This window comes from Cyphomyrmex costatus, unplaced genomic scaffold (assembly GCF_001594065.2).
Source record: "Cyphomyrmex costatus isolate MS0001 unplaced genomic scaffold, Ccosl1.0 scaffold998, whole genome shotgun sequence".
Lineage (NCBI taxonomy): Eukaryota > Metazoa > Arthropoda > Insecta > Hymenoptera > Formicidae > Cyphomyrmex > Cyphomyrmex costatus.
This window is the reverse complement of record NW_017280591.1, coordinates 28,815-51,418: the sequence shown is the minus strand read 5'-3', so window position 1 is coordinate 51,418 and position 22,604 is coordinate 28,815. Positions and strand designations below refer to the sequence as shown.

At 32.2% G+C, this 22,604-nt stretch overlaps 2 protein-coding genes across 2 annotated transcripts in view; one reads left to right on the top strand and one right to left on the bottom strand.

The window, feature by feature from the left end:
• The window catches only part of Dhc36C (Dynein heavy chain at 36C), a 38,164-nt gene extending 19,432 nt beyond the window's left edge, over positions 1-18,732 (bottom strand). The window contains exons 1-19 of the mRNA XM_018550477.1: positions 18,497-18,732; positions 17,791-18,094; positions 17,145-17,290; positions 16,916-17,069; positions 14,574-14,723; positions 13,730-13,918; positions 12,511-12,614; positions 12,174-12,443; positions 11,035-11,339; positions 9,590-9,944; positions 8,810-9,283; positions 7,980-8,360; positions 7,211-7,647; positions 7,003-7,118; positions 5,410-6,232; positions 4,636-5,198; positions 4,011-4,208; positions 3,690-3,821; positions 2,150-2,693 (exon numbers count right to left, since the gene is read on the bottom strand). Coding sequence (XP_018405979.1) covers positions 2,150-2,693; positions 3,690-3,821; positions 4,011-4,208; positions 4,636-5,198; positions 5,410-6,232; positions 7,003-7,118; positions 7,211-7,647; positions 7,980-8,360; positions 8,810-9,283; positions 9,590-9,944; positions 11,035-11,339; positions 12,174-12,443; positions 12,511-12,614; positions 13,730-13,918; positions 14,574-14,723; positions 16,916-17,069; positions 17,145-17,290; positions 17,791-18,094; positions 18,497-18,732 — 5,881 coding nt within the window. The remainder of the gene's footprint in view (positions 1-2,149; positions 2,694-3,689; positions 3,822-4,010; positions 4,209-4,635; positions 5,199-5,409; positions 6,233-7,002; positions 7,119-7,210; positions 7,648-7,979; positions 8,361-8,809; positions 9,284-9,589; positions 9,945-11,034; positions 11,340-12,173; positions 12,444-12,510; positions 12,615-13,729; positions 13,919-14,573; positions 14,724-16,915; positions 17,070-17,144; positions 17,291-17,790; positions 18,095-18,496) is intronic.
• Positions 18,733-19,930: 1,198 nt separating this feature from the next.
• On the top strand, positions 19,931-22,411 carry mEFTs (elongation factor Ts, mitochondrial). The gene is made up of 4 exons (XM_018550481.1): positions 19,931-19,953; positions 21,124-21,279; positions 21,367-21,895; positions 22,094-22,411. Exons 2-4 carry the CDS (start codon positions 21,124-21,126, stop codon positions 22,315-22,317), a joined length of 909 nt encoding a protein of 302 aa, XP_018405983.1. The 5' UTR covers positions 19,931-19,953; the 3' UTR covers positions 22,318-22,411.
• The last annotated feature ends 193 nt before the right edge of the window (positions 22,412-22,604 follow it).

The window sequence follows — 22,604 nt, the reverse complement described above, 5'->3', positions numbered from 1 at the left end:
AAGATAAATGAACTTCTCGACAAATCTAGAAACACTTCAAATGGTAATCCAATTACAAATGTAACAATTAATATGTATAAAAAGTATTTTCAAAACGGTATTTTGCCTAAAGTCTTTTCTACCTTCAACATCTGTCAAGATTTTTTTTAATGGCAAGAGTGACAAAATTACAAACGTACCTATAATTTAAACCAATATTTATGATAGGTTCTTATACATAAGACGGTCTTAATTATAGTCTGAAGATCTTATAAGCTTAAGATTGTCTTATGTAATGTCTCGGAGCTATATTAACATCTTAAGACATTACTTAAGACGGTCTTAAGATAAGAACAGACTGTAAATACCAGCTTTGTAATACAATAATTTTAGAATTATTTTCAAAACAACATTTTGCCTAAAAATATCATTTTGTTTCTTCTGTTTCTAAAACTTATATCAAGTATTTTTGGCGATACTTCAAACAGCCATATTTGATCATGCAAACTCAACGAAAAAGTTTCAGCTTCAAGATCACGCACGAAGCTGAAAAAATTGTTTTTTTAACTTTGCCCGAGATGTTCTAAATTCTTAAAAAGTTTCTTTTTTAAAATGCCCTTGAGCAATGTTAAAAATAACTTTCTTTTTTTGCAAGAAAAAGCTTAACGAGATTTTAATCTCCTACTTTAAAATAAGTTTAAAATACATTTTAGAAAATAGCTTTATAACTATCTCCCGCAAAGAATTTATGGTTTGAAATATTCTTTCAATTTTATTAAAGGAAGTAATCTTAATAATTTCTATAGCGTTAACAATTTTTCTTTTGTTTATATATATTAAATAGAATATTGAATAAGATATTGTCATCTCTCAATGACAACATAGTTAAAAATAGTGAGACCGATAAAATTTTAATTAGCTCAGATATAATGACTTTTTTCCATCTCTCTCTCTCTTCTCTCTCTCTCTCTCTCTCTCTCTCTCACTCATAATTTTAATAATTTTAATAATAATATCTTCAATAATAATGTGATAATACACGGAAAGAACAATTTTGTTGAAATATCTACAAATTTAGATAGATACAAATCTGAAAATAATTGTGTTGGACCATAAAAATAATTATGTAGGAAACTCAAGCATAATAAGCAAAAAGTTTTGATACTCCAGTAATTAGTAATTAGTTAAGCATCCTACACATTACGGTTACCAAATGTTCTCATTTTCCGCGAGGACAGTCCTCGGAATGAACTTTGTGTCCTCGAATAAAGTTTGTCTCCTGAAAGTCCTCGAATTTGTCATTCTTGAATTATTGGCACTGCAGAAACGATGTTATTATAACATGTTTTAGTACATGTATTATATATGCAACATGGCATTAGCGAACGCCTAGTTTCATAATTTTGTGATTTTATTGATTCTAATCCATCAATAATAACCTATAATTGCCGATGTATTAATTGTTCAGTTATCGTTGGAATAAATTATATCTTTCCTCGCGTGCTTTTCTCGCCAGCATATTTCGTAAAAAAAGTTGAAACCTGTCCTCGGATTCAGTAAAAAAAAGTTTAGTAATCTAGTAACGTTATCTACATAATTATAATATTTTAAGGGATAAACTTCCGAAAATGCCCAACGCTCAATTATCATGAATTTTGGCAGAAATACTCCAAATGACGTCAAATGAATGCCCTTAAATGGATTTCACCGACAAGAAGATTTAATGCTAAAAATGTTTAAGTAAAGTTATATACCACCTAAATGCATTACCATTACATAGATCGCTATAAATCACTTCCAAGAGACTGATATTAACCCTCCAAGACCTACTCCACTTTTGCGCACCCATAGAGGGGAAAGGGGTAGTGTGATAATTTCGTGTAGAAATCGTGTACCCCTCAAGCAGGAAATAAATAGAATAAAAGTCGCTTCGCGTGGAAGTCGTACGGCCTCTTTTGCAGGGGAAAGGTTTAAAAAATAGTTTAAAGGATCAATAACGTCTTATTTCTATTTATAAAGTGTTGTATGCGTAGATGCAGTAGGTTCCGCCCCCCCCCCTTGCGGGGGGTTCCACTAAGCCCAAAGTAAATAATTAAATTTTTAGATACTTCAGCAAAATTTTTTTTCCATGGTCTTTTAATGAAATTAATATCTAAATCGAAAGACAAACCTTTCTTCCTTCGATCCAACTTGCTCATGATGATATCCTGTGTCTGATTGGCAGTAGTCTGCGCCGAAAATATCACGAAGAGTGGTTTGAAGATCTCAGGGTTGTTCTTCTTCAGTAGGAACTCCATGATGTAGACAGATTTTCCGGTGCCCGTCGGTCCGACTAAAAGAACTGGCTTGTGGTGGCGAACGAGATACCAAAAGAGATAGAAATATCGGACGGTCTCCACCGTAGAGACGATGATCTGGTTCACCGGCATGTCTTTGGGAATCGGCGGAACATCCTTTAGATCCTCCAGCCAGAGTTTCCATCTGCCCTTACCCTCCTTAATATACTTGTAGTCGAAGACCGATCCGGTCTTCGGTAAAGAGATTATGTAGGGTTCCCTTGGATTGCCGATTTCCAACTGTATACCAAAGCGTTGGCGAACTACCTGCGGAAATTCGCGTTCCGCCAAAGCTCTGAAGAGAATATTAAACCATTCGCGATAGTTGGTCATCAGTGTGACGCCCATTGCCCAGATGCACGAGAAAAAGAAGCAGCCCTATGAAAAGAATATAACTGATATTCATAGTTCTTATATTTTAAGATAATAAGTACTAATGGATTTATGAAAGGAGGGTTATAGAAGCTATAGATCTCCCTTTTAACTCTTTCTTTTTAAAAATATTTATAGCGAAATGTTATATAATATTTTTAAAATGCTTAATACTACAATTTTGATGTTCCAAAAATATTTTTTAATTTGAGAAACTCCTTATAGATTTAGAAAAACGTAGATTCTGTTATATTACTCTTCTTTCGTGTTAATATAACTTTAAATAAAACGTTTTATAAAGTGTACATTTAAATAATACTTTTTAATATAGAGAGTAATTTAAATAATAATTTAGTATCTTATATACTTTTTATATTTGACTTTATAAAAAGGCTTTCTCTCTCGCTTGCGGTAGTGCGACCTCTCCTTGATAAATTTCTGGATTCGCCAATGTAAGACTAATATTTTTCTTCACTAAAATGACTTTATGCTTTATAAAAATGATCGAGATGTCGATGGATTCAGTATAAATTTAATAAACATAAGATTATTAATGTTGGTTACTAGTTTAATGTAACTGTAATTGTAAAATTATAATTATATAATTAATAAAATTATATTAATTATTAATTATAATTAAATTAATTCCTAAATATCTCTTTGATTTATAAATCGGTGTTAAATCAAAATTAATAGTCAATAAATTAATATTGTATCAACTTTTTCGCGTATTTAAATCATTATTATTAAGAAGATAAATTAAAAATCGCAAACTGCATTATTTTTTCGAGAAATACGATATATAGGATCAAATGGAATTAAAAGTAACTATATCTGTTATTTTTTCCTGTTTAATTATTATTAATGGTAAGACAAATAAAAAATAGCAAACTGTATTTCTTTGTGAATTGGAACATTTCTGCCAATTTAAAAGTGAAATAACTATACAACTGCAAAAAATACCCGATGTTTCACAATTTATGTAGTATAATTTAGACTCACTTCCACTTGCGCTCTCATGTCCAAATCGGAGAGCGCGCTCACGTACTTCTCGTCGCGAAAATCGTCCAGGAAGCAGTCGTACAGGTACATAACTGAGCGCGTTAGATTAGCATCCGGCATCGTTATCATTTCCTGCGGGCAGAGAGACCATAAGAACTTGTAATTTCCGACGGAAACGAGAAAAGTTTTACGTTATACGAACAAAGTTTATTTGTTTATTCTTTTCCTAACAATTGATATTCTTCAAGCATGAATCTAGAATTGAGTATTGGGAAAAATCTGAAGATTTTAAATTTCGTGAGAAAAAGCAGTTTTTTAGACCTTTGCGCCACAACGGCGAATCAGATGCAACAGAGGCGGACAAAAACGCAGGTACATGTCTTTCAAATGGCTCTTAATATCCTCGGTGAAACTGAGCGGTAATGTGTTCAGCCACGAGATCAAAAGTGGCGTCCAACCCAGACTCACCGGCTCCATGTAGATCATACCACACCGTGACACTGTGGCAGGCGATGCAACCTGATAATAATAATAATAATAATATTTAACTTTAAATTTTGAATGTAAAATTTAAAATTTCTATTTATTTTCTAAAAAAATAAGTATTTTATGTTTAGAAAACAGGGGTAGCCAAGAATCGTTACTTTGTTGTTTTTAAAGAAAATATAAATAAATTAATTTTGAGTTTAATAAAATTTAATTTTAATTTATTGTTTAATAAAAATTATATTAACCGTGAATTTAAGATAATAATACATTTTTTTAATTACTTTCCGATAATCGCAAATTGAGGTAAAAACAAACGGTAAAATTTAGCTTTTTGTTTTAAGAAATTGTTCTGCATACAAAATTCCACAATAGCAAGATAATCTTTTTCTACAAACGGACTTTGATAAAATGTTGAATCAAAATAATATTTTATGAAATCGAATAGTTTATAAATTACCTCCAAATCCATAGGCTCAAAAATCAGATTCGTTGTAGGCGCGAGCAGGATGATCTCTCCAGATGTAAGACAGAGCTTTTTATTGTCATCCAGTACCGTATTCATATTCTCGATCCAAAGTGCATCTACCGGACCGTCAAAAACTAGCCACTTCCTGTTCAGATTAACGGAAGTGGCAAAGGCTCGGTAGGACACAGCCAGAACTCCGTCACTCCATTCGTGCGACGCGGGATCGAATTGGCCGTATAATTGGCCCATCGTGATGGCTTTGGGATTAATGACGGTGATTTCTACACGATGCTCATCCATCAACTTTCTATCCTCTAAAAGGCCGAGACAATCTGCTAGCATCCTGTAGGCTGAGGTTTTACCGCCGAACGGCAGCCCGACTATCATAAAGCCGTGGCGCACAATCATCATTTCGTAGATCTGTTGGATCTTCTCCAGGAAGTGGTCTGTGCACTGCAGATTTGCTGCGGCGCACGCATCCCGCGTGCACGCGTTGATGTGCGTATAATCTGGCGTCGGTAACACGACACCGGGAAACAGGTCCGAAGCTATTCCTGGTGTTAAAAATGATTTGTTAAAATTTACTTCTTTACCAACATAGATTAACTTTAATCTCGGTTTAATATTAATTTTTTAATATTGAATTATTTGAAAAAAAAACACATAGTTGCATATTTAAAAAATTATCCATTTTGCCTATATTTTTAATAGTCAAACAATCGGACAAATAGTTTCGTCTCTAAAAAAAATACAAGAAAAGAATACCTTCGAAGAGCGGTAGATCGTGGACCAAAAACTTTGGAAGATTAACATCCAGAATACTCCTTAGCATTAAGATATCCTCAGATTCATTGGGATAGCGAAGCTTCAGATTGCCAGCGGCGATCAGCACGGATTTAACTGCCCTCATGCCGTAGTCATAATGATGCTGACTGCTGAGCTGCTCCGAACAGAGTTTGTAAGCGGTGACGATCTTCACGGCTAACGGTCTACCATTGTAGAAGCCGTAAGAATACAAAGTGTTCTCCGCGATAAGAGCATAATCGGGCACCATCATAGCCACTGGCCGGAAGAGAGCCTTGAGATTGTCCGGCAGCTCGGTTCTGCCAGCATAACCCGGATTCATAGTAATGAATATGGCGCAGGTGGGATCGAGGTAGATCTCCGTGCCCTCGAAGATCATTTTTTCGGCGCCGGCGTTGACCGCGCACTGAATCGTCAGGATTTGCTGTGCAACAACCGACAGAACCTCCAGGTCAATCCGATTGAACTCATCGAAGCAGGACCAGGCACCGCACGAGGCGAGGCCCTTGAAGAACTTGCCCAGCGCGATATAATCGAGGCCTTCGGAGCAATTAAAGACCACGCACTGCTTGGCGACTGCCTTTGCTAGGTCCTTCGTGGTCTCCGTTTTGCCAGTACCGGCTGGTCCCTCTGGTGCGCCGCCCAGGTGAAGGCTCAAGGCGCCGAAAAGGGTGCGGTAGCATCGATCCGTCAGGGGAGTGATTACCAGGCGAGATGTATTGCCGAGGTATTCGCAGCCGTAGCGTATGTATGAATTGATCATATACGCCCACATGTTGTCCTCCTGCTCGAACATAATTGCAGTAAATAATGCAGAATTGGAAGTAAAACGTTAGAAATATAAAATAGATATGACATATTAATTTGGAAAGTTATTAATACAATCGTAATTCTAAACGCTATTCTAATTATATTAATTCAATTAATTTAATTAATTTACTTAATTTACTAAATTATAAAAAAGTATTATTATATAATTAAGTAATTTACAGAAAGATCATATTATAGTATTTTCAAATTTATAAAAAAAAGTATACATAAAACCTTCTTTATATTACAAAAAATCTTAAAAAGCTCATAAACTTTCTGTAAATGTTCTATAAATATATTTTTTCATATTTGTATATTCTACAGATATAAAAACTATCGAATAAATATTTACTGAATAATGTATAAAATATTTTATATAACATTTTATAGAACATTCAGCGTATATTTTTATGTATATAGATTTAATCTCTTTTCTTATAATAAGATTAGTACTCTGTGCATTTATAGTTCATTAATTTTATGAATATTATAAAGACATTCTATGAATTTTTATTATAAAGATAAATTTCTAAATAGAGAATGTCCTCTATGTATATTCTCTATGTATGTAAAATTTGATTCAAATATTCAGTAATTAAGAACATTTGTACTTTATAAAATTATTTATAAACCATATTATGATATCTAAAAATAGTTGGAAATATGTTAAAATAATGTTTTTAAAATTAAGTTTTGCAACGCAATTTAATAAATATAATTTGAATATTAATTGAACAACCGTACTAGCCAATAGTATCTAAGCTGACACAGCCATCTGAAGTCGGTATTTTTTACAACTTGCTCCTTGTAAAGGTCCGCGAGGACGTCCTTGCTGTGAACATTTAAAGTAACCAGCGCCTCTAAAAAAACAAACATCAAAAACTCCCAATTAATATATGAAGTTATTAAAGATACTCCAAAAAGTTTTAGAAGCACCAGTTTAATTACGTACCCAGCGTAATGCGATTCTGCTTCGAGAGGATTCCCCTGATCAGTAGAATAATGTCGTTAAGCTCCTCCTGGCATTGCTCCAAGTATCTCTCCAAACCAGCTACTCCCTTCAGCATGGCCTCCTCGACTTGTTGCGTCCAGTACGTCTGATCTACGCAAAGGACGGTCTGACCGGGCCACTCGAGGACCCAGGCTGTCCTCGCCTTCATGTGATACGCCAAGATCGCTTGGTTCACCATGTGACACACGCTCTTCCGCATTTCCGCCTCGAGCTCGATCAGCCACTTCTCAACTTGTCCTCTAGCAATGGAAGTAGATATGATCTCTAAAATAACAACTTCCTCACCTTCGGTGGATCGCATCGCCAACACCTCGAGATCTTCGTTAAACTTCAGTCGAGCTATGCCCTCGAAGCATTTCTTCAGATGTGGCTGCACACTGACGAACACACAATTCCATTTATAATTATATAAATAATTTATTTATATTGTATATATATATATATATATTTGTATTTTTTCTCAGAAAAACATAATTAAATGAAGAAAAATGACTATTTTCTCTTTTATTATTAATAATAAAATGAAAATTAAGATATTAGATTACGATATCTAAAATAAAAATTTTAAACATGAATAAATATAAGACCAAACTTTACGAAATTAAAATTATATATTGTATAAAATTAGAAATTAAAGTTACTTTCTGTGAAAATTGTTATTATTACTACATTTGATATTTTTGAACTTGAGGATTTATAAATGATTTACCGCGTCGGATCCTTCGTCTCGGAGAGAATCTCCAGTAGCTCGTCGTTGGAAAGGAAGAAGAACCTGGGGAAGAAGAGTCTCTTCCTTTCCAAGTATTCATTCAAACCTTTTTGAATTAGTTCCAACAGCCCATAGCTCTTTCTCAGACGTTCCAGCATCTTTTCGATTTCGACGATAGCGAGAACGTGCGGCTCGCCATGGACGTTCTTCATGATGTCCCGCCATATCTTATCGACCTGTGCAAACTTTCTTCCCTCTTCTGGCATTTGCTGTTGAATATCCGGCGAGGTGAAGATTGGCTCCAAGTACATCCACGTACTCTGCACCTTCAACCACTCATCCAGAATGTCCTCCAGCAGGTGCAATGTCTTCTCCCATTTGCTGAAATTAAAAAATTTTATGTAATGGTATTAAATAATTTTCATTACACATATCATAAATGTGAAATTAGTAAAATGCTAACTAATAAAATTAAATAAAATAAAGTAAATTAATTACGTAAACAAAATATATTATTTAGAAGGTAAAATAAATTTAATTAACTAATAACATTAATTTTATCAATTTGAAATTTATATTTTTATCAATTATAAATGTAATTTGTAATTTATAGCACTAAAATAATAATTAATATTTATAAACATTGAAAATATAATATATTGAGCAATAAATAAATGAAATTATAAAATTGCAAATAAATTAGAAAACAATAATAAAAATTATAAATAACAATATTTTTAGAAATAAAATATTTAAAATAAATTGAAGTTCGATTTGGAACATTAATTTATTATTTTCAGCTTCAAGATCTACGTGCAATTAATTCTTACATTATTCTAGCCTCAAAGGGTTTGATGTAGGGCGAATTTTTAATGGTCACTGCCTTTATGATGTGATCATCCAGTAGGAGCTGTATCTCGTCAACGCCGGCAATAACGTAGGTGCCGGTGTCCTTGTAAGGATTTACCGTAAAAATCAGATCGACCCATTCTCGATGCATTTTGTCCATGCCTTTCTCCAGAGTATCCTCTTTCGTGGCAGCTTCAGAGACGCCTTCGAACTGCGGGATGAAAACGTCCAGACCCATAGCCAGGATCTTGCCCAGTGTTAGATCAACATCGAACTTAATCGGAATGCCCGCAATCGCCGAGATCTGATCCCAGTGCCGCGCTTTCATTCCGGGATTACCCAGAGTCATCACCGCTGGCATCCGATCCTTAAATTCTTCGATTCTCTCGCGAACCGCAGCTGCTAGTTCACGCACGTCTGGTTCCTGGAACGCCTTCTCCAACTTGTAGATTGTTCTAAATTCAATTTTATCGTTAAAAAGATCACGTCACAAAGTAATACAAATGTGGTGTAATAATAATATAAATTATTCGTTGTTAAACCATTTTTATGAGAAAAAATATGTCTTTTAAGAAATTCAATTACCTTTAACTTAAATTCTGCTTTGAATTTCTTACGCAGATAATAATAAAAATTTATGTACTACAGTATAATTATTCTCATTCTTCTCTTCTATTTTAAAAAGTATTCTCATTTTTATTACAAAATTTTGTTTTTTGTTTTGGTATAATTTTTTTATAACTTTATAGATGAATATCGACCTGTAATATGTTCCCACGTCATTATCAATCTCTTCGGGGTTGTAAGAGCCAATTGTGCTGTTTATCCATTTGTCATATTTGGTCAAATACTCGCAGATACTGTCAAAAAGTTTCTTGAAGGGTTGCAAACGATCGGCAATCCGTTTTCGTAACGGATATTGCGTAATTTCCCAACTAAAGGCAACCTCCTCCTCGTTGAACTTGTCGATCTTGTCCATTGCCGTAATCAACCGGTTTTCCAAATTTTGCGCCCTACGTTGGTACCGATACACCTCCTCAATATCGCCCCAATATTGCATCTCTTCCACTTGTTTCACGTACGAGTCCAGTTCCTCGATGAATTTCTGATATCTAACTGTAAAAAGAACGAACTGGGTTTTCAAAATATTTATACGTGATGTTAACGTTAAGAATAAATTAATTTTAGATAAGGTAATTTTAAACAAAATAAATTAATTTTGAAAAGTGTAAACACGAGTCATGTAAATATAAAATATTTTCCACGAGTTTGCAATCAATTTTTGATTGAATGTTACTTTAAAAAATGAAATATTCAATTAAAAAAAATACGTGGTTGGTGTTTTTAGAAGAAAATAAATTTATCTCTCTATGTAACGAAATTCTACGACTCATAATTTAAATTATTAATAATAGTTATGTTAAAAAATCTACATTGAAAAAAATTATTACACTGATAAAAATGAATACTAAATTTTAATAATATACGTTTAAATAGTAGCTAAATACCAGCTGAATATTCACACATTTGTAGACATACATTTTTGATACATGAACATTTGTTTATCATAATTTTAAGTTAATACTAAATATATAAATATTTATTAAAATGTAGTATACATTTTTTCTCGGTCTAGGAATCTTATTAGCGTTTTTCTACGAAATGATAAATTACTTTTCTTTTTTTTCAATGATTTCTTGAATTTTTTATATTAAGATCCATATGTACATTTAATTGAAATTTATTGCGTAATTGTATTTATAAGTGTCATGTTAATATAATATAGTTAAAAAAAACATTAATGTTATAGATTGGTCTCCACAAAGTTCTGACTTTAATTCGATTTTTAGAGGGTCACTTAAAGAAAAAAAATTCGTAATCAAAAGTTTACTTTGAAACAAAACTTACAAATTATAATAATAGAAAAATTAAGACGAATAAACCATTTGCAAAAAACCAATAAAAGATTTACAAAAAAAAATATTACAGAAGTTATAAAACAAAAAAAAATATAATAAAATATTAAATATTGATAATTTGTTAATAAACAAAATTATTAATAAATGTGTATATTTATTTAAATTAATATAGACTAAAGTTATGAAATTTATAAGGTTTCCTAATTTTGAACATGGCTGTAATTCAAGTGATTAAATTAATCCAGATTATTGTCGAAATTAGAGTATCATCGAGGGAATGATACCACCTTTCAGCGCATCTTGGTACTCCTGCGTCTTGTTCTCGATGATCACTCGGCTGTCCTCAAAGATCTGGGGTATTCTGTGATACCATTGGAAGGCCACGCTGTTGTTACTCATCTCGCTCTCCGTTAGCAGCCAGTAATCTGACAGGAACGCGATGTGGTCGATCACGTCCAGCAGTCTGCGCTCCAGGCTCTTTAGAGTGACGTCACTGGTAGTTCGGACAAACTTGATGAGTTCCATCAGAGCCGCGGTATTGGGAGGTGGGGTCAGAACTCGCTCGGATATAGCTTCATATTCCGCTGTGACACTGGATACAGATTTAATTTCAGAGAATTGAACGACACAACGTTCCGAGATAGAGAATCATAGAAGAAACTCAAATTAACTATACACGGAATAACTAAAAAATTACTCCTCATTAATTTTATACACTAAATATAAAAAAAAATTACGCTCTGTATATGTTTCATTCAATCATTTTAATAATTGTTGCGTATAAATAAAAAAAATAATGTGTATGCAAAGTTCAAGCTTTGCATAATTATTATAATCATCTATACACATAGTTGGAAAATTTGTATTAAGTTCAACACATTTTATGTCTTCCAAAAGATCCACTCAAATTTTTGTGAAAATTTAACACAAAATAAATCGTTAAAACACAAATTATGTAAAGAAATAGTAACATAAAAAATACAACGCTGACACGATTTGTAAGCAAATTGTGGAAACATATTCTTTCAAATTAAAATTAACATTTATATAATATATTAAATTAATGCATTTTATTTTTTATCTTAAAAATTGTACTTAAAAATACATTACTTTTTATTATTTATTTACTTACTCATAAATTGCATTGTTTTAACACTAAGAAATGCAATAAAATAATAAATTATATTATAACAAAAATATTACTCAAGGAAAAGCTGTAACATTTTAAAAACAGACCCCTGTTTTCTAAGTCAATCTTTAAATAATTTTGAAGTAATTAAAGACTAATAGATTGCAAAAAGTTAAAAATAAAAATTAACAAAGATTTTTAATACTTAAATTAAAAAATAAGTAAGAAATAATGCTTATGCCGATCGAGGGTCAATTTAAAAAAGTCTTAGATGCACAATATATATTTAATATTCACTTCTTCGTCGTATTCTGATATCGATCGACAAGGCGCTGAATTAGTAGTCCTTTGAAATGCTCGATGTTCTCTACCATGGTCCTAACGAAGGGCGCATGAGAAACTTCGAAGAATCCCGCGAAAACTGTCCTCTCGATATCAATCGGTATTCTTCCGGCGAGATCGTGATAGAGTTTAATTTTCTTCTCGTACTCCTCCAGCTTCATCCTCTCATTTAGCAAGAAAGCCTCTGTCCGGCCGAGTTCGTCGTCATTGTAGAGCTGCTCGAATCTGCAGAAAAACGGACGTTATCGAGTGGTTTATCGCAGCTACCTGCGACAATAAGACCGATAAGTACTTTTTCAATTCTGCCATTTTCTGCTCCGGGATTATTCTTTCACGATCGATCAGCTGATTTATCTGTCTCTTGAGTTGCTCCACGATGGTCTGCGATATCTGCGGCTGCGAAGCGCACAGAAACTGTTTATAATAATTTAAGGGACAGTACTTTATCAATTCACGATTTATTGTAAACATAAATGTTTGTGTAAAACTTCATTGTTACGCGAGAAACCGTAAATTTATAAAATTGTGGTTATTTTTTAATTGTTATACTATTTTTTATAAACAATTACTATATATACAAATAATAATTAATTATTACGTATAAATTTAAATTATTAATGATAATTTCTTATTATGCATACAGAAGATAGATAAAATAATGTAACACCTGAAAAATATACTATCAACTTGTTTTATCAATAAGAAGTTGACTTATAATTTGTTTACAATACAGATTCTATCCTTGTTGATACACGTCATACACGCTTAAAAAGTGTAGCAACAGCAATTCCAGCAACTAACAGTAACATAACATTATTTGTTGTAATTTCATACTTATAATAGTATAAACACATATAATAAAACACATGTTTTACGTAACAATTACATTGTTAAGTGCAAAATTATAACATTAATATAATGTTATTATTTTGTGTTTACTGAGGCTACTATTTTTCTAGTAGAATATCTTCTAACTAATTAAAAGATATAAAAGAGAAAATTTGTTGCTCACTTTGCTCTTTAAAACCACAAATGATATTTAAATCGGGAAATTGCATTGGCTAGAAGAAATGTTGAAATTTTGGAGAATAAAAGGCAATTTTGAAAAATAAAATTAAAAAAAATGTTTTCTGCTACCGTTATATAAACAAATGAAAAACAATTTACTAAAAGAATAGTACAACATTTCATTGGTAACTATTCGAGCATTGAATAACTATTTCAACAAAAATAGAGTGTGTATTAAAAATAAATGAACCAATTTCTCATTAATAAAAGTAGTAAAATAAATAATTTTAGATGTTCATATTGTTATGTCTATCTTTTGTATGTATAAATAATTATTAAAATTGTAAGTTAGTACATATATTTTAGCTAGATAGTCATGTAATAATAAATTAAAAGATAGAGATAGGAGAAATGATTTTATTTCGATTCTTTTTTTATGATCAAAAGTTTCAAAACAGGAAGTCAGTTCTTCACTTAGTTCTTCATATTTTGTGATGTGGAACCTTGAGAAATTCTTGAGGTCCTGCCCAATCAAGATAAAGTTGCGTCTCTAATCTTTCAAAATTCCTCACGGCATCGCATATTGCTCTGAGAATGTCACAAAGCAATTCCTTAAATTTGTCGAAGGATGGCCGGAAAGCGAGTTCCTTGGAGACCACGACGATGCTTACTTTAAAACGACAAGCTACAGGCTGTGGAGAAATACAAAACATGCAATCGAATTTTTTTTTACGAGATTCAAGATAACAGTAAAAAGTAAAATTTTCAGGAAAATTAATTATTACAATTATATATATTTCTGTAAAAATTAGATAAAACGAAGTTAAAGATTTATTTTGAAAAAAAAATTATTTTTTATCAATTAATATTATTTGTCCATAATTTACAAGAAAGCAAAATAAATTCATTTAAAAGTTGTGTGAAATCAAGATAAGAAAAAAAATTTTTAGAAAACTATTATACAAAAATTATTTATCAATAACATCTACTTATTTACAAAAACGAAATCATTGTTATATTAAATACTATCCGCTAATCTACAGAAGATGCAAAATAGACAAGTTCTAAATTTGTCCATCAGCTGTCATGTATTATTTATTTTTAAATTTTCAATTTATTGTCATAACATCTGGGTTACGCGCGTGATAGGGGCTCAAGGCGAATGAACGGACGAGCCTTGAAAAGCCTTGATAAGCAGAAATTGATGGAAATTGTGTCTCGTAGCGTTCTAATAACGCACGCGCGACAGTGGATAAGCGGAGGAAGGAAACGCCGAACGCGTGCGTGTTTCCTCGTCTAGAAATCATTTCTCGTCGATCGATCGCAAAGGCAGATATGTATATTCACCTTGCCGTTTACGACGTAATTAATGAAATCCCGCAAAGAGTGCTTGCAGATCCTTAAAAGCTGCTCCTCCATCACTTTACCGGCGCAATTAAAGAACCGTTTGAACTGCTTACGCCGCAAAGGACTGGGCACCAAATTCTTCCTGTTATTCTGCAAAAGAGCAGTTAAGGAATCGAGGGACACTTCTCGCTTTTAAAGATGTACTACGCGTGTCATTTAATAGAATTAAAGTTACAAAAAAAATGATATGTAATGATTAATAATATTAAAAAAGCAAATTTGAATCAAACTTCAAATGTGGCTCACAAATAAAAAAATTATATAGCAAAATTAAATTAAAGTCGACATTAAAATAGTAGATACAAAAATTTCAACATTTCGGCATATCTTTGAACCATCTTCGACATATATATTATATCATCACAAAGTCATAACGTATGATTAATCTATTAATTCAAAGATAGAGTTACAGATTTTTATATCGTATTTGTGAAAGTAATACAAACAATTTCGCAGCGATTTAGAACATAATTCAAAAATTACCATTACAAATAGACAATTTTAAAATAAAATAAAATAAAAAAAATTTCATTTAAACTATAAAATTGTATTGTTAGATATAAATTTAATCTTGAACTTTTTTATAACATTTATTTTTATATACAAAAAATAAAAATTTTCAATTCCAGTCACTTTTTGCACAGACTATACATCTGATACATCCTCTCTTAAATAGATCATCATATCTTAAAAAAGGCGTGTAGACGTTTTTTTGAAGCCTCTATTCGTTGAGGCAGTTAAAGTAATCCGAAAATGGTGAATTTTGGTAACAAGGAATTTTCGGGGACGCTCTTTTAAAAACATGGTAAAAATTATGATAATTAAAAAAGACTTATCCAATATGGCGGACGGAAAAGATGCGAAAATCTTAAAGGTTTTCCGATTTCGGCGAAATTTGGATTAAGGGGGCTTACGCGGACGCTGATTTAGAATCCGTGATCAAAATTAGGAAAATCCAAATGACTGATCCAAAATGGCGGACGGAAAGTGTTGCGAAATACATAAAAATTTAAAAATTTCGGCGAAATTAGGTAAATGGGGGTTACCGCGAACGCAGACTTTGATTCCGTGTTCCAAATTTTTAAATTCAATATGGCAGACGGAAATGTTGCGGAAATCAATAAGATTTTCCGAATATGACGAATTTAATAAGACGCAAAGAAATGTAATTATAATTTGAAGATTAATCGACTATGCTTTGGTGTAAATTTTGTAAGAGAAAATTATATGGTCGATCAAAAAAAAAGAATCGCGCGCGTAGCGCTCTGTGAAGTTGGCACCCCTAAATGCGAATATTGGTAATATCATTATTGCATTCGTTTGTCCACTGTTTGTCCACGTTTGTCCACCCGTTATTTTCTTTGGACCACCCCGCAAAAAAAGGTTATGCACAAAAAAAAATTGTAACACCCCAAGTGATAATTTTTCATAATTATATACGGGTATCGTTTGTCCACAACGCGCACGTGATTGTCCACCCATTATTTTCATTTGTCCACCCTCCAAAAAAAAGTTATACACAAAAAAAGATTGTAACATCCCCAAGTGATTATTTTTCGAGTTCGTATCGATTGCTTGAGAATTCATTTTACTAAATTAATGATTTTTTCGAAAAAATACGAATGAAAAATATCAAAAAAAACGAAGAACAACTGAATAAGATTAAAAGAAGACGAAAATCATCATCTTCATGACTATTTCAAGAAGCGGGGAGAAATAAAAAAATATAAAAGATACGAAAATCAATAATTTAAAATGAAGACTGTTAATTAAAACTAACGGAAAAAAAGGAAAAAACAAATAATAATCTCATAAATTAGACAAATCCGGAAAAAAATTTTAAGGATGTATAAATGCTTAAATTTTTTAAAAAATTAAGTAAAGAAGAAACCTACGTTGTAATTTTAGGGGAATTAACAAACCAGTTTGGTCTTTTCCAGATTTGTTTGTGTATCCCTAATAATTCCGAATCGCGCGCGTAGCGCGCGCAGGAAAAGGCTAGTTTATTATGTAAATAATGAGAAAAAAAATAATAAACAAAGAAAATAAAAAGTCAAAATTCAGAATTTTTAATTTATTCCAAAATTCAACCGTCAAGCGCAAAATTATAATATAAATGTATACTTAAATAAATAAAGAAAATAAGTAGAAAGTCCATGAAAGCTTCAGTCAACAGAATACAAAATCAAGAATAAAAATTAAGCAAAATAAATACTTATTTTGTAAATTTTTTTTATTGCAATATGGCGATAATTAATGTTATTTCTTTCCCAATGCTTTACCACGAGAAATATCTCTTGAATCCCGCTATACCAAGCATTCTTCAGAATTCGCCGATTAGCGACGATCTGACGAGCGATTAAAGTGTGAAAATTCGTCAGATCCCAGCTTTCCTTGTGCACGACGATATGCTCCAAATTGATCAGTCGAAATGAACTAAAAAATTGACGTGATTCGCTAGAACAAGTCACGACAGCGCAAATCAAGAGTGTTCATAATTCCGATCGATACCTGTAGTCTCGAACCCACTGCTCCAGAGTCATTCGCATGCATGGATTTATCAAATACAGATCGGTATGCAGAATTTCACGGCAGTGCTTTATCTGTTTCGAAGAGTCCGGCAGAATACACTGCTCGTCCTTATGAATCGCGTCGAACTGCAACACGATCGGCACAAATTAAATCATCGATAACAAAAGCTCCGATCTCTAGTCTGCATTTCACAGTTTACGAAACAAGCATCGAGCCAATGAAATAAAATGTAAATCAATTTTCACATATATATATTTTTGTTACTATAATAATTATTTAATACACATTATAATACACATAAATCAGTAATTTCTGTAAATCCATGAATCAAAGAATCTACTTTATACTGAAACGATCGATTGCACGTTGAGATAGAAAATCTTGATACTGAATTTTTTAATTTAAAATTTTTCAGTCCGACTTATATGTCTATTTTTAATCAATTGAAACCTTAATATTTCATATTGAAATATTATTCGATATTTTTCTTATATAATATTATACTCCAGAATCTTGTCGGTAAAATGTTAAGTTAACATTATCTTCAGTTACCTCCAATTTGATTTTATTCTCAAATTGATATAGAAGTCTCATTTATAATTCGACTTTTCTTCCGATGACCAACCTGTGATGGATGTTCCTCGGTAGGATCCGCGAGCGCGAACTTAACAATAGCCTTCTTCATGTTCTTTGTAAAGTCCTCCTTGATCTCGAGGATCAAATCACCGACAAAATCAGAAAATTTCTCCCGTAGACTACCGGGAACTAGATCGAGTATCGCCTCGACAAAGACATTCTCGATGCTCACCGTGTGAATTGTATCGACTCCATTGCAAATGTAATAATAATATCTATTGACGTCCTTATCATCGCTCAAATCCACATCCTCCTTCTGTAGCTCAGGTTTCACTATCAAACCCACCATAAATCTAATCGCAAGGATCGAGATTAATTTAAAGCTTTAAACTTCTTCCAAAAGAATATAACGATTAATTATTATTACCTTCATTCGCATTATTAATAATATCAATCGTTTCGCTTTATATTAAGTTGGTTTAGCAATCATCTCTTAATGTCATATGTTCAAAATCTTTTTATAACTTGATTTTTAATTAATTTTATAATTTTATTAAATTAAATGTAATTAGATAAATTTATATATTATAAATTAAATAATCCGATTTAATTACATTTATGATAATTGTGCCATATGTTTAGATCTGACGTTACTTGCGAAAACTTAGTTTAATTAAACTGCTTTGACTTTTGATTGAGCTGAGTTAATATTCGGAGTTATTTGGACGTACAAGTTTCGGGTTTGCTTTTTGTACCTGCGAAACTTCTCCTCGCGAAAACGTTTCGCTGTGTGAGATACGCCACGCCATTTTTGCATTTTTCCCTTAATTAGCGCCTCTCCTTTCCTTTTACATCTTTTAGGACTTATCAAGTCCGGTGGTAGAGAAAACAACGGTTCCACCTTCGTGTTGAGAATCTTCGGTATTCGAATCGCATCCTCGGATTCACACCGTCGTGCCTTCGTTTTCTCCAAACGAGATGAAACTTCCATAATCAATCGCAATTATGACAATTAATGTCACAATGCGACATTTAACAGAATTCTAATATATCTCTGGAAAATATATTATATCACTGTTCGCGAAACTCCAAGCAATTTAATTCATGCATGACCATTCTAAAATAAAACATTTTAATATTACTACAAATATTAATTAAATCCCGCGCGAATTTACATTAAATTATATATATAAGCTATAGCAGATATATACATTTATAACAGAATATTTGTAAACTACAACTAGATAATTATTTTATATAAACTTTTGGTTATTATTTGCGTGAAGACACATTTTTTTGTGGACTCGATTTCAAATAAGTTTATTATTCATCTCATAAATTCATTCCGATAAATACTTAAAATATTTTATTTTAAATGCTGTGTCATAATAAACTGTAATAATATTATAAAAATAATATAAAGTTAGAGATATACATAATAAAATATTGTATAATAGATATAATATAATATAAAATAATAAAAATACAAGAGAGAGAGAGAGAAAGTATAATCTAAATACAGCATATCGTAAAAAAGAATGTTTTATTTTAATTTTATCTTATAATATATAATAATAAAATAAAATATAATATAATATATATAAAAATATATGTATAATATACGTATTATATATATATTTTTAAATATGCTAATAACTGTAGTAATAATAACATATAAATAAACTGTGTTAATAGTTAAAGTATATTTTCTAATAACATATAAAATACATAATCAATAATAAATGCACAATAAAATTATATTACAGTATTTATAATTATTAATTTAAACCCTTGTACAGCATCTGGTAAAAATTTTTCTCAGAATTTTTATATAAATTGGAAATTTTTCAGAAACGTTGAATTTTATACCTTTTCTCATTCTATAATTTCTAAAAAAATATCTCAAACTATTTCAAATTTTATAATAAAAATTATAGGAAGAGAACTTTTAAAATATTTCGGAATTTACACATGAAAATATTTTTTTTAATGTAGACTTTCCCGACATTTCTAAAAAGTGTTTTACTTTGTATAAAAAATCTGAGAAATTTTCCTAAATATTACGAAATATTAAAAAATTATAAAATTTAAATAAAAATTCTAAAAAATTATATGAAAAATTTTTGCAAAGTACGAAGAGGGGCTTCGAAAACGCCCTCTTGATAGAGAAATGATTACGAATTTGTATTGTATACTCTAACCTTCAAACACGGTGAGTGTTTTGCGCCGCTGAATCGTCGCGAAATAGCTCTAGATTTGCGAAATCAGTCCGATCTGCTGCGAATATTCGCAGACTAACATCTCGCGTAATTAACCGCTAAATTGAGCGCATTCGTGAGAGTCACGCGTGTCCTGTCATTCATACGCATCCGGAGATTCACAAACTGAACTCTCGATCGCAGTTTCTAGGCAACGTGGTCGATCGATTCGGTAGAATTAACGAATCCTGCGAATCTCAGCGAAAACGGCGAGCAAAGACAGTCTTCGCATTCGCATCTCTTTCTTGTCTCCGCTTCAACGAGAAGCAATCCCGGTGCAATTCTCTCTTTTAGGTTAGGTCCCAAGAACCACCTGCATTTCAATTATCGCGGTAACCTGAGACGTAGAATGACACGAAACGTCCCAATGTGACTTCGCGATTTCCTCGAGGATTTACATGATCTAGTTTTTCCTACACACGTAGCACATTTTCTTCCCTATACTCTTATTTGTATTGTTAATCGGAGTTGGCCATTGTAGTTCTAGGATACAGCTATTAAACCTTTCAGAGCTGATGTCAAAATCTATAATACATTTACTGCTAGATCTGTGATGCTCGTTTAGTTTATAATAATTAAAAGACTAAAAATTATTTTCAAAATGTTCAAAACTCATGACAACTTGTATAAAAAACAATTAATATACCAAGTATATTTTTATAAGAATAATCCAAAAAACTGCAGTAATCATATAGAATTCTCACGAACTCAGTTTTTACATGAGCTATATTCAACAGGAAAACTGTGATTTTAAAATTTTGTAATATAATTGGTTTATATATTTATAAATTCAATGAAGAATTAAGACTGATATTCCTAGTCTGTTCTTATTTCAAGACTATCTTAAGTCAGTCTTGAATATAAAAACTGAATACCAACTAAGAGTAAGACTAATTTTATTAAAGAATTGTACAATAATGCAAAACTACTTTTTTGCACTATTGTAAAATTCTTTACTAAATAATCCCATATAGCTTCAAGCGACATCTTAAAGATGTCCCTATATGCTTTGAATGTTTTAAGAATGTTCCCAAGACGCGTCTCTTGGATAAAATTTCTTTATGGGAATGTAGTTTATAATGTTATTATCTCAGAAATTGGCATTAATTTAATATATTTGTTAGATGATTCCAGCACAGATATTTCGCCTAATTCACACAAACAGCCTGCTCTGGCAGGCCACAAACAAATCTCTACTGGCTAAGCTGCGCAAGAAGACTGGCTATACATTTACGAACTGCAAAAAAGCCCTGGAGCTGCACGAGAATGATATGGATAAGGTAAGAGGCACTATACAACCGTTTAAGCACGTGTCTTGCGACTCTAATTGACTTACAACGGAATCTCTTAGTTCTTCCTTACTCCAGGCTGAGAAGTGGCTGAAAGAACAGGCACAGCAATATGGCTGGACCCAGGCAGCTAAACTGCAGGGGCGCAATACTAGCCAAGGACTGATCACTGTAACGGTAGATGGAAATCATGCTGCACTGGCTGAGATTAATTGCGAGACTGACTTCGTGGCGCGGAACAAGAAGTTCCACAATCTCGCAGAGGCAGTGATCTCCGCTGTATTGAATCATGCAAAATCCCAGGATGTTCAGAACAAAGTACAAAGGACTATTTTCCATGCAGACAGTCTCAAAGACCTGCTAGCTGCGGATGGCAAACCATTGAATGACCATTCCGCCTTAACTATTGGCAGCGTAGGTGAGAATATCATTGTGAGGCGCGCTCTTGCCATCAGCGTACAATCGGACGTGACACTGTTCGGTTGCACACATCCGGCGCCGATGAACCCCATACCTATATCTTTTGGCAAATATGGTGCTCTTGTAGCCATTAGGTGTCAAAAAAATGACAATATGCTGGGTACGCAGCTTTGCCAGCATATCATTGGTAGGTTTCTTCTGTCGCAAGGATACTTTTGATGTTACAAATACTTTGAAATATTCTTTTATTGATCTAAATTAGCAAAATTCTTTCTTTTGTTTGGTTAATCAAACTTCGAAATATTTGTAGTGTTAAGTGGATTGCATTTTAGATAATTGAATTGGTAAAATAAAGGATGACATTTACATTCTTTCTTCTTTGTAGGCATGGATCCGCAAAAGATCGGTAATCCACGAGTGGACGAGCCGCACAACAATACGGACGAAGAACAGTGCATGATCTATCAGGAATTCTTGCTCGATCCTAGTCTCTCTGTGCAACAATTACTAACGGAAGCGCATGCTGAAATCGTCGACTTCGCGCGTTTCGAGATCGGTGAGGAACTTGATGAGCAGTCACCTCTAAAGAGTGCTCAGACTTGCGGCTGACGTCAATTGCAATGCCCATAAATATCCGATTGTTTCACATTATCATTAATATTAATTTTCACAACAATATTACTTTAGTTATAAAATTAAAGAAGCAGAGATCGTGTGAATATATAAAATTTTTAAGTTGTTTATATATCTTTAAGAACAAACGTTTATGAAAAAAGAAATAAATTAATCAGTTTTATCGGTATGTACTGTATAGCATATTACTCTAATAAAATCAATGATAGTCTAGCGTAAAATTTAAAGCATCATTATTTCATTTAATCTTTTAATGTACACAG